This window comes from Myxozyma melibiosi (genome assembly GCF_037950935.1).
Source record: "Myxozyma melibiosi strain Phaff 52-87 chromosome Unknown BZA70scaffold_1, whole genome shotgun sequence".
NCBI lineage: Eukaryota > Fungi > Ascomycota > Lipomycetes > Lipomycetales > Lipomycetaceae > Myxozyma > Myxozyma melibiosi.
In genome coordinates this window covers 2,645,830-2,663,204 of record NW_027042915.1, presented here as the reverse complement: position 1 = coordinate 2,663,204, position 17,375 = coordinate 2,645,830, and the positions used below count along the sequence as shown (strand labels likewise).

Genomic DNA, 17,375 nt, shown 5'->3' with positions numbered 1-17,375 from the left:
ATTCAAAGCCACACACAAAATCTACGGAAGGCCCCTTCAACTATTTATAAAATTATCGCATTGACTCGTCTCACACAAGACTGTGAGCGCATTCAAGCTAACCCAGTCAATTACTCTTACCCCTCTACTTCTTCCTCCTCTCCACTCTCCTCACTATCCTCGTTGTCCATAATAACAGAATTGAGAAAGTTTACCTATGAAATGAACGGTTAGCGAATACTCAGTGTATTTCTAACATGCGTGGAAACTCACGAATGGCACCATTGCCTTGAAAACTCTTATGATCTTCCCCACTGCGTCGCTCCCGGTATCAAAAGTGGAATCGCTCAACATACTGTGCACAGTATAACTCCGCAGACACAAGAGAGGAAGATCTTTATGGTCTTTTGGGTAATCTTTTGGACCTTTCTTCAGAGCATCTCCCTGGTTCATTTCCAGAAACTGTTCCAAAGGCGTCTTGTTCGGGTTCCTGAAGAAAAACTTTTTCATCTCCGGATCCTCAATGACCTTTTTGAAGCGACGCCCACCTCGATCAATGAGCCGTCTCATGGTCCGAAGTCCATCATTGTTGCTCTCGGATAAATGCCACATACCTCCTGCAAGTCGACAGTTACCGGGCTCAACGTGGACATAGTAGTGTGCGTAATGTCCGCTCCTCCCAGTTCTAGAGAATGCTGCGGAGAAATAGGGCTTGTAAGGAGTCTTGTCATTAGAGAAACGAACATCTCGACTGTTCGAATAATGTTAGGACCCATCTTTCGCAAGAGACTTGATCAGTTTGACTTACTGTATGCGGAACGTAAGATCTTTGACTGGCAATGGCGGGACCGTGAAATCAATCTTCGTCATCTCTTCAGCCAGACACTCAACAAACTCATCGAAATCTTTCTTAGCTACTCGATATTCAGCTTCATGATCCCAAAACCAGTCACGTTCATTGTTATCTTTCAGCTCCCGTATATATAATAGAGTGTTTGGATGTAGCTGATTTGGTTTGTAGGGAATGCCTCCGTCAGTTCTCGGAGCCCTCTTTGGAATGAAAATTTCCCGTCCATCAAACCCATCAGCACTATCATCTCCTCCGGTGGACTTTCGCTTCTTTTTCGGGGTACCTCTTGGAGATGGGCCTTTACGCCTCTTTGATGTCTCCTCCTCCTCGTCATCGGACACTACTTCCTCCTCACTCACTTCCTCGCTTTCAGGCTCCCCGTCTTCTTCTTCAAACTCGCTGAATGATTCTTCTCCATCTTCTTCATCAGAATCATCGTCTAGAGCGTCATCATCAACTTCAGATTCCGAATGCGTGCTCTTCTTTGAGCTACCGCGTTTAGCGATCGGCGCTTTAGCGGTCGGCTTTTGCTGCTGACCGCCCTTTTGAGCAGCAGATTTTCCTTTAGTTGACTGTGGGGTCTTTGATTTCACTGTTGTGTTACTCCTCGCCATTTTGAATACTATACTAGCATTATAAGCAATCAATTGAGCTGCAAAATTATTCTTGATATCCGATGATCTTCAGCAGGCGCGCCGTGGCTTTGACGCGTTTGAGTGCACGTGATCACGCATTAGTTATGTTCCACAAATAGGGCTGTTGCGCTTATGCCATAAATGATAAACTGCGGAGGGTACAAACTCAAGGGTCATCCAGCCACCCGCCCGTTTGCTTTGTTCTCTCTTCTCTTCTCCCTCTTCCGACTTCACGATCTCTCCCCATCCGATCAGATCCAACAGCTTTGCATCAAATCGCGAACCTGTTCTCAGTCATCACTTTTACTTTATCATTTAATCGGATTAATATTTCAATATGTCTATGAATCTCGACAAGTCTCTCGATGAGATCATCTCCCAGAACCCCTCCGCTAGACGGAGAGGACGTGGAGGACGTGGCGGCCTGAAGGGTGCTCGTGGTGCCACCGGTGGCGGTGTCCGCAAGGCCGCTACCAAGCCGGTTGTTCGTGCTGCTGCGAAGCCTGCGGCCTCGCTCGATCCTACTTCCAGATTGGATAATGACAAGATCATCATTTCTAACTTGGTATGTTGTTTGTCAGCCTCGATTCACATGCCTTTAATGATCTGTGCAATACTAACATCCCTCTCAGCCGGCTGATATTGACGAATCGTCAATCAAGGTATGTTGAATCTCGTTCAGCGAACACGGTTTCGGCGAGAATCAATCGAAAATATAAGCGCAATACGTTGCTTGTTCCACTCCTCCGACTTGGTCGCACGTTCCTCGTGCGAGAAAGCTGGATCGTACATGATTCCCAATAAGAGGAATCATGTCAGACACTCCCTCGCGAGACCAAAGCTAGGCCACACCAGCACGCTTTTATTTGTGTGCTTGGGTTTCCATTTGGTGATGCGTATATAGGCTGTGGCTAGGCTTCGCGGGGTTGAGTGGTATAGTTGCGTGGCTCATTGAGCGTTCTGCATCCCTTTGCCTCATGCTTCTATACACAACTAGGTCGACGTTATGTCTTGACCTTGCGCTGGTAGCAACATTGTGCTACCGAAGAGCGCTGCTGCTAATATTGCAAGATATATATGGGTTCGGATGGGTGCAGGAAGACCTTTCATCGGCCAGATGTCTTTGCACTAAGTCAATTCTCTCAAATTTTTAAGCACGCTATCACGTTTCAATAGAGACGGAAAGATGCTGCAGATATTCGAGATTTAGTAGCGGTGGTGGCTGACCGCGAACGCGCATGGCCTTTTGCCTGCGGAAGACTTAAACGCTTATGGGGAAGCTTCAGGTCCCAATGGACTGCTTCACGACTTGCATGCTGCATTCGTATACCTGGCACGATACAGTTCTCTCGATCGTCATAGCAGTCCTTCTGCGAGTATGATATAGACGACATATCGAAACGCTTCGTTACTCGCCTATATGCTTGATAACTATGAAGAGCATGATGCTATCTCAGATATGAACCGAAAGAGTTCTTGGATCTTTGCAGAGCCTTCAGTGAAGCTAATGCTGTGATTTCTGAGACCTGATTGGTCTTGCTGCTCCATACCGAACCATGCTGGTCGTAACATTTCATGAATGTTATGGCAATTCAGCGATTGTACGATACCCAAATGAGGATCTACATGTTTTTCGATAACTTTACTCCCAATATTGATCTGCTGATTGCACTCGCGATTGATTTGGGATGTTGAGATTATACGAGAATGAAAGTGCACTAGATGGACGTGCATCCGTCTGTGTAACTCGTGCATTCGTCTGTGTAACTCCGGGGAAAATTTTGGACTTGTGTGGATGCAAGAAGCGGAACGATTCAGTGAACGACGCATCTCCAGCGGTGCACGCCCACTCCCGAAACTCATTTCGACTTACAGCGGTCGACTGGGACTAACTTTGCAGCAAAATTTTCGATTGACTCGGACCGCCACCGTTTTACTTACTATTCTGATATGATATTTATATTTTATGATTTACTAGGAATACTTTGCCCATGAGATTGGTCCTGTCAAGAAGTGCAGTCTTGCCTTCAACAAGAACGGAAAGTCCATTGGCGTTGCCACCATGGTTTTCAGCAAACACGGCGATGCCAGCCGCGCTTTCAAGCGTTTCAATGGAGTTCCTATCGACAATGGAAAGAAGATCCTCTCCGTACGTTTTATGTTTACTTTTATCCGTTTTGGGAAACATCGAATTTGACTAACGAAGTTGTACCAATCCAGATTGAGCTTGTTGTGGACCCCAACAGAAAGACCCTGGCCGACAGAATCCAGGCCAAGCCCGAGGTTGTAGCTGCCGCTGCTGCCAAGTCCAAGCGTGGAAAGAAGGGTCCTGCCGCTGCTGTTCCTGCTGCTGGTGCTGCCACTCGCGGAGGCCGCAAGGGACGTGCTCGCCGGCCAAAGAAGACTGTCGAGCAGCTCGATGCCGAGATGGCTGACTACTTTGTCCAGTCTGGCAGCGCTCCCGCTGCTGCTGGAGCCGCCCCTGCCGCTGCTCCTGCCGCCGCTGCGCCTGCCGTCGATATGGGTGATATCCCCATGTAAGGCGTGTTCTTTTTTCGAGAACAAATGGTTTTTCGTGGGTTATGAATGGGTAGTATCCAAGATGGTATCGCAAGACACTCTGGAATATGTATAAGGTTGTTTGCTTGAGGGTTTAATTGTATTGTTATAAATTATGAAATGAATATTGGCACATGGCTTTGTTAAATTATTGCTCTTCATCTATGTAGATAATTGTAGATTTTCTTATGCGTGTAAGATCTCTGAATCAAAAAGTGAAGAATTCGCTCGATCAGGAATAGTTATATTCTGAAAGTAATTAAGAAAAGTTGTAGCAGATGGGATGCAAAATACCACCAAAACACTAGCTCAATTGATTAAGCATTCAAGAAGACGGAAAGAGCCAAAAGAGGAAAGAGAGCCAAAAGAGCTAGATAGCCAAAAATGGAAAGAGATAAATAATCCCGAAACGGAAAAAAAACTGTTACACAAATGGAGCGATGGAGAAAAAAACAAAGAGAATAAACAGGAAGAACGAGGAACAAACGAGAAGAAAAGGGAAGAGGAAAATGAGAAATGGAGCAAGCTATGAGCAGGTAAGCAAAGACTTTGGAAAACAGATTGAACCCACGCACACATACACATAGAGGCCAAAAGAGGAGAACACGAAACAAAGAAAAAAAAAACAATAGATGGAATGAGGAAATAAACAAACAATATGAGCTCCTACAATTAAAACTCCGCAAACAGAAAAAAAGAAACAGAAACTCATAATTTTCCGAAAATGAAAACAAACAGGAAATTAGTTGATCATCTCGCTCTCGAGCTGGTCCAAGTACGCTTTGACAATACCCTCGCACTCGTCACCGACGTCGTCGCCGATGCGCCACATACGCAGCCTGATCCCGTTCGGGAGCATCATTCTCGCGCGCGCGACGCGCTTCTTCCACAGCGCGAGCTTCTTGTCGAGCGGCTCGTTGTCGCTGTTGCCGCGGCCTTGGCCGATGCAGGCGCGGTAGGCGTAGGAGGCAATGTCTGATGCGTGCTGCTTATTTCCTGCGGCGGAGGCGACGGCGGCGCCGGCGACCGAGCGCGCGATGTCGGCTGGGCGTGGGGGGAGAGGTGGTTTGTGGTGGTCGGACTTGTCGTGGTCGTCGGAGAAGGTGACGTCGCGTTTCTTGGGCGGGGAGGAAGTGTCGGCGCTTGCGTCGGATGCTGCTTGATGCTGATGCTCTTGCTGCTGGATGCTGTTGTAATTAGGTGGGTTGGCGGTCGAGGACTTGGCTGCCTTGATGCTGGTCGAGAGGCTGCTTATGTTGCCTTGGCTGGCAGACGACGAACCGGTGGTGCCGTTCAGACCGGTGGAGTTCGTGACGTGGGTAGATGGCAGCTTGCTTGCGCTGCCTTTCCCAAGCAAGGGTTGCTGCTGCTGCTGCTTGCCGCTCATATAGCTCGGCATCTCTGGCGACTCGGGCGAGCCACTTTCAAAAGTCGAAGAGTACTCTGCTAGTCGTGCGGCAAGCGGAGAGACCGAGGACGCAGCAGACGACGAGAGTAGATCGCAAGTCGCACCGCCGGTTGGGCCAGTAGGATATGTAGGCTGCGGAGCCACGAGCTGTACAGGCTGCGACTTCAAACTGCTGGGCTTCTTCGGCACCTTTGGCGCCTCGTGGGCTTGCTGTTGCTGCTTGATACTTCCGCCTGAAGGAGTGGGTGTCGAGTTCCAAGCTGTACTTGTTGGCCCTGGTGGCGTTGTGATTTTGTTGCTTCTCAGATTCGCCGGCTTCGGCATCAATGGCGGCGGAGAGTGCGGACGGTTGTAGTATCGGTCAGCGTCGCCTTTACCGCCACAGCACCAGCCAGAGTCGTCGACAAGTAAGTCATCGATCTCGTCCGGTCGAGGAACAGAGCTGGTGAAGAACCCGTTTAGTTGAGACATAGTACAGGCATCGTCGTCATCTGAGCACATCGTCGTCACATCTCGGATATAAATCGCAAGAACTTGATCGGGGAAGTTACACGCAAGATTGACATATGCTTCCAAATCCATCTCGCCTGAATCACCGACCAAGATGAATTTCCGGTGCGGGAAATCAGCCAGGATCGACTCGAGATTAAACCTCTTTCGCTCAACAGCAGGTTCGAGAAGTCCGTAGAGGAAACCGTTGTAATGCTTCAGATGCATTGAGCCTCCCGGGAGTCCAGCGCGCCGAAGAAATTTGGAAATCGAGGGGAATAGTTGCCATGGCGAATTGGAGACGTAGTGAATCGGACATCCCATATCACTTAGACGCTGATACCAGCTGGCGACTCCCTTGATTTCCAGCTCGCTGTAGTCTTTAACAAATACGTTTCGAAATATACCCTTCTTCGCACCTATATATAATTGACAATTAGAACACCAATCATTGTTTAGAAAGATACGGCATGTAGCACAAGAACTCACCCGTGATTCCAGTGTGCTTGATCGTATCATCAACATCACTGATAACACTGACGCCGAACGGCTCAATAACCTTCACTTCCTGAACAGTGATCAAATCATCGCCGCACTCGACGCAAGAAATCGACGGCTCATAATTCAAACGCAATCGGACTCCGAAATGGCCACTATCGGCAGTGAACACATTATAGGTACTGTACTCCTCTGTATCGGTTGAGCCGACGTTGATCGTGATAGCTTCGTATGAGATAGGCCGCGAAATAAACGGCGCGATTCGTTCTTGCATGGTCTTCTCCGCATTGTAGACGGACGGGAATGAAATGAGATTAGGACGAGGCGGTAAAGGAGGAGGTGCTGCAGCCTGATCCTTGGTGGCTTTGTCCTTGCCGTTCGAACTTCTTGCAGGGCTCGCGCCAGAAAGCGCTTGGAATCCACCGCCGCTTCCATTCATCGAGAAGGAACGAGACAAGCTCAAGATCGAACTGCGGCGAGTGTAGTCAGGGAAATAAGAGCCTCTGCTGACGGATGTAGGCGATGACAGAGGAGCGTTGTCGGCGTTTGCGGCGACAACCTCACTGTTGTGGCCTGCGATCGAGGTCATGGATCCGTTTGCCTGGTTCGAATAGAACGACTGCTGGCGACGGATGTCGTTACCGCTGATAGCAGGACGTACGAGAGGAGGTCGGCCGATGGAACTCCGCGACATTGAACGCGCAGGCGAGGCACGTCTGTCGACAACCACGGTCTGGTGATGATTCTCGATAACCTCTTCATCGTCGTCGCTTGACGAAAAATAATCAGACTCCGTATCGGATTCGAGATTGATGAGATAGTTTGTGCTTCTCTTCCCCGAAGGACTCGAAGACAGTAGAGGCTGTCGCTCGCCAACCAACGTCGGCTGGACAAAGTTCTTGTTGTTGATCACAGCACCGGAGATGTCGTCGGGCCTGATACCTCGCGCTTGTTGCGCGGCAGATGAATAGGTATCTCTGCGCGGCGAGGACGAGAAAGCCCGGTTACCAGGGGAATGGGAATATGAGCGAGCAGTGCGCGAAAACGAGACCGATCGGTCTGTCTTTGGAGCTGAGCGCGGGATCATTACCGCCTCAGATACAGGCGACGAAGAACGGTCGTATCGGTTCCCGATCTGATTGAATGAACCGCGTCTGGACGGAGACGGGGATCCGCGATCGCTTGGACTGTTTGATATCACAGAGCCGACGCTGATGGAAGAGGTGTTTTTGGGTATCGACGAATATGTCCTTGCGCGAGCAGAGTTACTCGAGCTGCCGTAGATAGACGACGCTGGACTGGAGGTGCCGACAGTCGCTGCTGACGAAGCATCTGAATCAGCAGCTTCCGCAGCAGACACACCAACCAGCTGTCGCACGACGCTGGTGAATATCTTGTTCTTTCGAGTAGCGCCTCCGGGTGCGTATACCCAGCCACGAATGTCGATTTCGACAAGCCCGTTGTCTAGCCGACGAGCATATGAGGGAAACATAACGAGCTTCTCGCCGTTCTTATCGGTCAGCGTCTTCGCTTCTGACACGCTAGGTGCAGCGCTACTGCTCCCGTTCGTGCTGGTCTCATATTCAGATTTCGATTGCTGCTGCTGGCGCTGCTGCTGTTGCTGCTGGCTGGCGCGCGCAAATGTGGTGAACGACGAGGTCGACATGAGTCTGTAAAAATTCGGTGCCTTAGAGCTCCCAGCCCCTGCGCCAGCTCCACGAAAATCTCGGCTTCCATCCTGTCGCTGGCGCATGAGCTGGGTGCGCTGTTGATTCAGCAGACGCTGATATTGATCAAACTGCTCTTTCTTTTGCTGCAGATAGCGCGCCACCTTCTCGCGCTTCGAAGGCGGAGGGTCAACGGGGATGACCGCCTGAAGCCCGCGAGGAGGAGCAGGCGAGAGGCAAGACATGGCGCAGAGATAGGAGATGTGGGGAAAGAGACCTGGAGGGACAAGGAGGGAGGTGAAGAGGGGGTGCACTTTTGCTTGCGGGCTGTTCGTGAAATGGTGATTTCAATACGGTCGGGCCGACAGCGAAAGTCAAAATCGAGCTGTTGTGGTGTTGATAGTACAAACTTATCAGATGTATATTTCTGGACGGTCTATACCACAACAAGAGCAGCTAAGGTAGGCCTGTGCACGTGCAGACAGGATACGGCGGAATCGCGCCCACTCGCTGTTGACTCTTGAATCCAGGATGCAGTCTGAGATTCGACGAGCTGCAGTGATCCGAGATGGTTGTTTATACTACGTTCTATGATGTTTGGGGCCGTAGAATTTAGAGGTGTGCTTCCAAAAAACCTCCAACGAGGACCGCGCAGGGGACATCAGCTGCCCAGGATCCACCACAGACGCCCGGTCCCCACCTGGCGCACCTGTCGGTCGTGTGAGCTGAGCTGAGTCAAGTCAAGTCAAGTCGGCTGTGGTGGCATGACCTCCGGTAGCCTGTCCGTCATCCAGCTACAGTCGAGACGCAACCACACGCAACAGCATCCGCAAGAGACTGGCTGTGGCGATCAGTGGACGCGATAAACAGAAGACTCACGCCGATAACAGCAAATGAGCCAAGATGATCAAACTTTTTGTTTGTGTTGAGTGTTGAGCGCACGCTATGGCCATTTTATAGACCCACGCTCCTTCTTGTCTGCTATCGCGCAATCGGACTCGAGGTAAACGTCTACGAGCAATATTTCAATAAAGATAAAATAGCATTAATAACATAAAAACCAAATGATAAAAAAAATCTAGGAAAGAAATATAAATAACGAATGATGCTACTACTGTTCTTCAAAACCGTCTCTGCCCGCCGTGATAATTAAGGAAAAGCAAACAAAGGAAACTACAGACAAATAGATAGACAAAAACCAACTCATACGCAAAATTTCAAATGTCTTATCTAATGATGATCGGCAGTGGGGGGAGCACCGATGCCCTTGACCATACCGTCAGCGACAGCAGAGGTGGGAGTCCATCCTCCGATCGAGACAGAGCCTGCCCGGTCCTCAAACTGCTCAAACTTCTTGAGGATCTCCGGTCGGAAATGTCTGACGAGACCCTGGATAGGCCACGCAGCGGCGTCACCGAGAGCGCAAATCGTGTGTCCTTCAATCTCCTTCGTGAGCTCGATCAGCATATCAATCTCACGCTCGGTACCCTGGCCGTTCTGGAATCGGTTCATCACTTTGCTCAACCAGGTAGTTCCCTCACGGCAAGGAGTGCACTGTCCGCAACTCTCGTGCTTGTAGAAGTGGGCGAATCGCTGGATCGCACGAACGATATCAGTAGACTTGTCCATAACAATGACAGCAGCGGTACCAAGACCGGACTGCACGTCACGCAGAGCATCAAAGTCCATCAGGACGTCCTCGCAGATGTGCTTGGGCAACACAGGAACCGACGCACCACCGGGAATAACTCCAAGGAGGTTATCCCAGCCACCACGGACACCACCGCAGTGCTTCTCCAGCAGCTCCTTCAGAGGAATAGACATCTCCTCCTCGACTGTGCAGGGCTCATTGACGTGTCCAGAAATGCAGAAGAGCTTGGTACCCTGGTTTCGCTCACGGCCAAAGGACGCGAACCAAGAGCCGCCGCGACGGCAGATAGTGGGCGACACAGCGACGGTCTCGACGTTGGTGACAGTGGTCGGGCGACCAAAGAGACCGACACCGGCGGGGAAAGGGGGTTTTAGGCGAGGCTTGCCGGCCTTGCCCTCGATCGACTCAATCAAACTGGTCTCCTCACCGCAGACGTAGGCTCCCATTCCACGGTGGATGTAAAGATCGAACGAGTATCCGGAACCACAGCAGTCCTTGCCAAGATATCCAGCGGCGTAGGCCTCGTTGATAGCAGTCTGCAGAGTCTTGGCTTCGTTGTAGAATTCGCCTCTGTAAAATAAAAATGAGGTCAGCACGTGCATTGAATGAAGCAGAGATGCTCAAAAAAGACTGTAACGCACCTGATGTAGATATAACCAGCAGTAGCGTTCATTGCGCGGCCGGCAACCAAGCATCCCTCGACGAGCTTGTGGGGATCCTTTCTGATAATCTCGCGATCCTTGCAAGTACCAGGCTCACCCTCATCCGCATTGACAACCAAATACCGAGGGCCCTTGTTGTTTTCCCATCCGGGAGGGTTCATGAAACTCCACTTCAGTCCGGAAGGGAAACCGGCACCTCCACGGCCTCGGAGGCCAGAGGCCTTGATTTCGTTGATAATCTATAGGCACGACAGACAAACAGTTAGACACAGCTGAGATTTCGAGACGCATGGCGTTACACGTGTAAAAATGAGCAAAAGCGTACCCAGGTATCGCCCTTGAGCAGGATCTCCTTGGTCTTGTACCAATCGCCCATCCGTTCAGCCGACTTCAAGTCCTTGCCGTACGAGTCGTACAGGTTCTGGAATATCCGGTCCTGGTCCTTGAGCCCGCCATAAGTTCGTGTGCTGTTCATTCGCTTGCCCGCCGAGGCCATGGCGGCCGCGGTCTTGCGCAGCGACGCGGATTTCGGGACCGCGGCCGAGCTCATCTGCGAGACGCACCGGGCCGCTGAGGATCGAGTAAGGTGGTACATGATTTTTGAATTGCGAGGCTTTTGAAGAATGTGTCGAATATGAATGACGCCGAATGCTGCCGACAAAAAGAAAAAAGACTACTTTAGATCTGTCAACAAGTTGTCTCTGTTTTCCACCCCGGAAGGTCGATATGGAACCGCGAGTCTATCGGAAAAGAGAATCACAAGACGTATGAAGAAACACTCCCACGTATCGCGACTGATTCCACGGCGTAAGAACTAACAGCAGACAGAGGCGGCGCAGATAACAGAACGTCTCTTTCGGACCGGGCAGCAGGCTGGAAGGTGGTCTCGACGTCCCGGGAAGGAGCGCAGAAAAACGAGGGTTAGGTGGCGACCGTTCTATGGCGGGGAGCAGCGCGAAGGTAAGCAATTTCGAGCGATTTGAGTGGTCGAGCAGCGGATGTCAGCGCGCGGGTTTAGTGCTGTTTCTGGCCTATCAGGTGCGCCCGGATTCCAAGGCGGTCGGGACCTGAACTCGCAGAGGTTTTGTCGACCGCACAGCAGCAGCACCGCATCCACCGTCAATCACACATAATCCAACATGATTCCCTTTGAGGCTTTGATGCCGTATGCCGTCATCGTTACGGTATGTTCTGCTGGTCCGGAGAGTCTGGCTGTTGGCGCGAGTACTGACCCTCAAATCTTTTCTGCAGATGATTGGAGTTGCTAGTGGAGGCATGGCCTTGGGCAACACATGGCGGCACGAAGGAAAGAAGATGCGTGTTCACCGTGATCACTGGGACAAGATGAGTATGTTTGCAAGAGATGCTGAATTACGGGCTCGCAAGGCAGCCGGAAGACCGAGCAGAGACTGACTACGCATCAAACAGTGATGGAGCGCGACATGCGTCTTACGGGCAAATTCCGCGCTCAGTCGATCGACCCCATCGCGCCCCCCGAGTTTGCTACTTCGAGCACGTGGAAGGCCACCAAACCGTGGGATAGATAAATTCGTTATATGCAAAATCCGACAATTACAACTACTATCAGCTATGCATGACAGCGAGGCGAGGAGCGAGGGGACAAAGAAGAAGATCTGAACGAGCACAGAACAAAAGGAAATGAGCGAGAGAAAAACGAGACATTCAAAGTAATCTGTGCTGGTTTAGTTGGGAGTTTTTTTGGTTTGTTATGATAAAGGACTATTTTACTAGCAGGCGGGTTGGATAAATATTGATCCTGAGTCTATTTGCATCAAGCGTCTGGATGGACTTTTTCGTTATTTTTTACATTATCATCTTTTATTCGCCATCTGTGTTTATGTGTGTACATATACAGCAATAGGAAGCTTTAATAAAGCCAGTCTGGCTGTTGGTATTGGTCGTGGTGCCCCATCGTCATCCTAGAAATGGCATTGCTTGAATGCTACGAATGCACAATTGAGTTGCTATTTCAATCACTGATCAACAGTGACGTAAATATATATTGAATAATATGACGAACATCGGCAAGGCCTCGCAAAGTGAGCAGTGTCATTCGTGCACGGCAGATATATATAAAACAACACCAAGCACTCTTCACATGAACTTTACACCCCTGCTATCCTGCGCACTTTATATACAATTTAAAAACCCCTTGTTACAGAACAACAAAACAAGTTACAGTCAGTGAAACGAGGAATAGCCAAGGAAACAATACAAATGAAAGACTTAAAACAGAAAACACCTTCTATACAGTTGCAGTATCACACCAATCCAACGAAAACACAAATATTTATCATTATTTAACACCGGTTTAGTAAAGCACGAGGTCTCCAACCACTGGCACGCTTTCAAAGGAGTCAGCGAGGAGCAACTTAGTGCTCAAAGTCCTCGTCGTTGGAGTACACGAGATAGTCCATCTCGTTGTCGTCATGCGGAACCTCGATCGGCTTGATGTGACCCGAGGATACGTCGTAGACCATTCCGTAGACTGCGATCCGTCCTTGCTTGAGTGCCTCAACCACAGGAGCCATCCGGCGGACGTGGTGAACCTGCGCGACGACGTTGAGCTCGACAAGACGGTTCAAGCGCGCCTTCGGATCCTGAATTGCCGCGAGCTCGTCCTTGTGCTGCGCGCGCACGTCGCGGAGATGTTTCAGCCAGTGATCAAGAACTCCAAGCGACTTGTTTCCGAGCGCGGCAGCAGCACCACCGCAGTCGTAGTGTCCGCAGACGACGATGTGCCGGACCTTGAGGGTGTCGACGGCAAACTGCACGACCGAGAGTGACGAAAGATCTCCGTACGGCATGAGGTTTGCAATGTTTCGGTGGACAAAGACAGATCCGGGGAGTAAGTCGATGCAGAACTCGCCCACGCGGGAGTCTGAGCATCCGATCCAGAGCACATGCGGGGCCTGACCCTTTGCGTTGCGGGCAAAGAGCGCCGGGTTGGCGGTGTGCATACGCTCGGCCCATGAGCTGTTGCGGGCCATGATTTCCTGCACAAAATCCTTGGTCGGATCAGCGGTGGGATCGATAGCGAGCGTGGGCTCCTCGTCAGGCACGACAGGAGTGGCATCGCTGGGAGCGGTGCTGGTGGACGAGAGTGAGCTCTCGGAGGACTCCGACGGGCGATGGGTGGTCGAGGGGCCAGGTGTGATGGGCTGCGGCAGGTCGCCAGCAGGGGTGATAGGAGCGGAGGTTAGGCTTGCCATGATGGAGGGGATAGGTGAGAGTTCGCTTGCGATGCTGCTGCAGCGGTGAGGGGATTGGGGGAGGTTTTTGGATGAGAAGAGCCTCTTGTAAAGAGGCTGTAAAGGATGCGACAGGGGCGACCGGAACGGCGAGAGCGGGCGAAGGGCGAGTGGGGAAACGAGCTGGCGGGGGCGAAGACAGGATATTTTGGCGGTTGGAACAGAGATGAAGAAGAAGAAGAGGAGGAAGGTGTTGTGCCAGAGGAGGAAGAGATATAAACAGACCGGGTGATTGTGTTGATGTTTCGCAGGCGATAACGGACGAATATATCAGACACAAATTGTTGGTGACCGCGCAGAGATTTTTTGAATTTCGGTGCGGCGCGGTGGGCGGTGGGCGCTGCTTCTCGCTCGCGCTGCTTAAACTGCTCGCCTGCCGGGCCCGCCGCCTCCGACTCCGGTCCGGATCCCGCTGCTGCCTTGAACGGCATTGGCCAACATCCTGACTCTTACTTCGTCGTGGTGGAGAAGTGGTGGCGGGCCCCGGGACGCAGCGTCGCGTCGCTGTTATCTGCGATTGTTGAGTCAACAACTCTCGGAGCAGCTTAAAATAAGGCGCGCTGCCTATTTCCAGCCCGCCGCACGTTCCCGAAATGCCCGGCTCAATTCGTCCCTGAGCAGTGCTATCTGAGCTGGCACCGCGATGTTCTGCGCTGTTGTGTGTGATCGTTACTGGGATGTTTAGTATGCTGGTGTGTTGAAAGGTGATGCTTCTGTAAGCCTTCCCTGTGTCTGTGTGCTGTGTATTAGCACGAGAGGGGCCTCCGGATAGCTACCATCTCTACCCCACGTTCCCCACCCAACCCACCATACGTCATATTTAACCTGCACCTGGATCAAAAACGCCCCGAGAATAATTATTTGCATAGTTCTATTTATCAATGCAGATAAGTAACTGCATAACTGCTGATTTTCAGGCTATGTGCCCCTGTCTTGCGTGTCTTTTGTGCATTCTTGCTAGCTTGCTGTAAACCAGAGATCAACCGAAGCTCGTTTGGGCTCTTTTGTAGATATCCAGAACCGCGAAAGTGGGCGCTCGATTTTCGTTGATACCAAGATCTTCTTTGCCTCTATCTGATCAGTGTCAAGTCTGGCGGTTATGCTATTTCGAACACAAGAATTGGTAGTTGGCATTTATTGCTGTTTGTACCGACCGGGTCGTTGCGGCAGGCGTCATTCGTTAGTATAATTTTTTTCCAGGTAGAGCCTTCTAACTTGTCGGTACATGGAGGGCTTGATTGAGTCGAAACAAAAGTGAGATATCAATGTTGACAGAATAATATATAGGCAATTACAGTCCGAAGCAGTAAGTCCCGGACTGGCAATTGCGACGGACAAGATTTGCTTTAATGATCTTTCCCGTAATGTAGCCCTTTCCAATGCTGTTGATATACAGTGGAGTTGATCGGTTGGAAATAAGTCTGAAGCATCAACGCTCACAGACTCTCAGATATTGAGAATTGCAGCTCGAAGAGGTAGTCGTGGTCGGGCAATTGCAACAGAGAAGACTCGCTCCAACGAAATTCCCAAAACATAGCTTTCTACTCTGTTTTGGCACGCTGGCTCGCCGCGAGCTTTTGATTCGAAATACAAGCACAGGGATCATGTTCAAATGAACAGGGAAACAATAGTTCGTAAGGTATGTTCAGAGAGCACGTCTGTTGCTGTAGCATGGGTTTGTCGAGTCATTGTGTATATTTCGAAAGCTGCGTAGAAGCTCCGCAAAACTGATCAAACCGACTTGCTAGCATTAGTGAACATAGAACAGCATCTCAAGTACCCGCAATGCTACCGTGCCCCTTGTGCATCACCAAATATATGTAAATCGTCGAAATCAGTGTCCAGATTATTGGATAACAGGCCCGTTCTTCGCGGATAGATCACTGCTGCGAACTCGGTTTGTTATGTCCTCGCTTGACCTCAAATCTCAACACTATCAACAAAGTTCAGAGGAGAGAGATATAGATAGAGAAAAAGATAAGACCGCTGGCCGCAGAAACGAAGCTGCAAAAATGGAGCGAATTCTGCTCGGATGACAAGAATGGGATGCGCAACTAGACTGTCTTTTCCGATCAGAAAGTCAGAGATCAATAGTTGTCTTCAAGTCGTTCTCCACAGTACTCAAAACAGCAATCAAAGATAGCATTCTGTTCTAGAAGTATTCTGCAATATCGATCGACATCTCTCGATCGCTCGATTTGCTATCTCTCACCCGCGGTCTCCTCCGTCTCTCCTCTCGCGGAATCTCGCTAACGGCTGACCATCCAGGCTAGTAGTATTCCGAGATCTAGTGATCCTTCTTGGCTTCTTCCAAGAACATTCCATAAGAGGAAATCTTCTCTGTAAATCATTCACTCAGTCGAGTCGTCTTCCGTATCATATCTTTGCTCGCGCACGTTCTGGCCTAAACTTTTCTTTCGTACCAGAGGACCCTGTACCTTCCGTGCACGAAGGAATACTTCGATCACAAGTCCAACCACAGCACGTGCTGCTATTTCTGGTTGTCTGGCACTGGACCGGAATTCTAGATCTCGAGATCAAACCTCATCTTCTCAAGCAAAAATTCGACTTTGTGAATCTCTTATACTCGCCAATCATCTAGAACACCTGAGGAAGCAATGTTTTCGTTTCTCGAATTTCCGCTGAGTTAAGGTTCATCTGGCGCCGCCGGCGGAAGTCGCCGGTGGAAGCCGACACCGGTGGGAACGAAGCTCAAGTCGAAAGAAAGACCCTTAGAAAAAATAAAAAGAGACAAGTGGGAGCACCGAGAAAGTCGCCCTAAAGAACTACCCGAGCTCCCGATTCTGGGATTTCCCTGCCGCTAGTTCGGCAACGGCCGTGAATTTCTTAATTAGTGGGGTTTCGAAGTGGACCCTTCCCTCGCATTCCCTCGCAGCTAGGGCTTTGCGTATGATCTACAAGCGTGTCCCATTTCCATTTCCGCTCTCGCGCGTATCCTGCTAGTCTTTCGCTACTCGCACTAGCACATGCCCATGGAGAGGCTCAAACAAGTGAGTTGACAGCTGCAATTTCTTTTTCTTGGGCTCGGACGCAATCCGAGGGGATGCTAGTTGCGCGCATGCGGGACTCGGACTGGTGCCGAACCGTGGACGGACACATGCGATGCTTCGCGATGCCTTCGAATTGTCTCAGCCTGCAAACCCTCTGGTGCGTCCTATACCATGGTAGATTATAGAATCTTGTTAAGATTAATGAGACAGCGAAGTCAGGTACTCGGTTTTCGCAGTTTATATCATAGATTGCTGATGCTTTGAGCAGTTAGAATGCAGCGTCAGCAAACATTTTTAACCCACTCGTCTATCGCGCTGTATCGCATTGCCGTGATCCTGCCTCTATCAGAAACCCAGTGTCGCATGTACTGCACGGTGCATCAGTCTCTAGCACTGTGGCATGCGGAACAATTCTGCGGAATGAGATAGAGATTGCTGATCTCGTGCGCTACGTAAGCCCCTTCTCGAAACCTCACAGCCGCCAAAATTCATTGCCCGTTCTCATAATTGTCCACTCCGCCCTCGGATTTAGTGATGACAGGTGGAGTATTGTGACTCGTACGCCTAGCTGTAGCGAGTCCGCTCCCAGATGCATGCTATGTGTAGGCCGGTTTTCGTTCTTTTTCCCTCTTCTGGCATGAACATCTCCGTGGTGCTCCTCTAGGCTCTGCGGGGTCGTGCCAAGAGGGGGCTT

General features: G+C 50.4%; 6 protein-coding genes across 6 annotated transcripts; 2 read left to right on the top strand and 4 right to left on the bottom strand.

Annotated features, from left to right (window-relative positions):
• Positions 1-116: 116 nt before the first annotated feature.
• BZA70DRAFT_287425 (uncharacterized protein) lies at positions 117-1,443 on the bottom strand (the record flags this gene model as incomplete). The annotated part of the gene is made up of 3 exons (XM_064913951.1): positions 117-194; positions 253-730; positions 788-1,443. 3 exons carry the CDS (start codon positions 1,441-1,443, stop codon positions 117-119), a joined length of 1,212 nt encoding a protein of 403 aa, XP_064771134.1.
• Positions 1,444-1,630: 187 nt separating this feature from the next.
• Positions 1,631-4,198, top strand: BZA70DRAFT_272920 (uncharacterized protein). The gene is made up of 4 exons (XM_064911750.1): positions 1,631-2,029; positions 2,097-2,126; positions 3,443-3,613; positions 3,685-4,198. The coding sequence occupies exons 1-4, from the start codon at positions 1,802-1,804 to the stop codon at positions 4,003-4,005; spliced, it is 750 nt and encodes a 249-aa protein (XP_064771133.1). The 5' UTR covers positions 1,631-1,801; the 3' UTR covers positions 4,006-4,198.
• A 462-nt stretch (positions 4,199-4,660) lies between these two features.
• Positions 4,661-8,435, bottom strand: BZA70DRAFT_34673 (uncharacterized protein). The gene is made up of 2 exons (XM_064915051.1): positions 6,410-8,435; positions 4,661-6,339 (listed from the first exon to the last, which is right to left on the bottom strand). The coding sequence occupies exons 1-2, from the start codon at positions 8,328-8,330 to the stop codon at positions 4,766-4,768; spliced, it is 3,495 nt and encodes a 1,164-aa protein (XP_064771132.1). The 5' UTR covers positions 8,331-8,435; the 3' UTR covers positions 4,661-4,765.
• Positions 8,436-9,315: 880 nt separating this feature from the next.
• BZA70DRAFT_287422 (nucleotide-binding respiratory complex I subunit) lies at positions 9,316-10,948 on the bottom strand (the record flags this gene model as incomplete). The annotated part of the gene is made up of 3 exons (XM_064913950.1): positions 9,316-10,306; positions 10,378-10,637; positions 10,724-10,948. 3 exons carry the CDS (start codon positions 10,946-10,948, stop codon positions 9,316-9,318), a joined length of 1,476 nt encoding a protein of 491 aa, XP_064771131.1.
• A 589-nt stretch (positions 10,949-11,537) lies between these two features.
• Positions 11,538-11,945, top strand: BZA70DRAFT_287421 (uncharacterized protein; the record flags this gene model as incomplete). Its single annotated transcript, XM_064913949.1, has 3 exons — positions 11,538-11,582; positions 11,650-11,746; positions 11,827-11,945. The coding sequence occupies 3 exons, from the start codon at positions 11,538-11,540 to the stop codon at positions 11,943-11,945; spliced, it is 261 nt and encodes an 86-aa protein (XP_064771130.1).
• Positions 11,946-12,791: 846 nt separating this feature from the next.
• Positions 12,792-13,409, bottom strand: BZA70DRAFT_298458 (carbonic anhydrase; the record flags this gene model as incomplete). The annotated part of the gene is made up of 1 exon (XM_064914608.1): positions 12,792-13,409. The coding sequence occupies one exon, from the start codon at positions 13,407-13,409 to the stop codon at positions 12,792-12,794; it is 618 nt and encodes a 205-aa protein (XP_064771129.1).
• Positions 13,410-17,375: the final 3,966 nt, after the last annotated feature.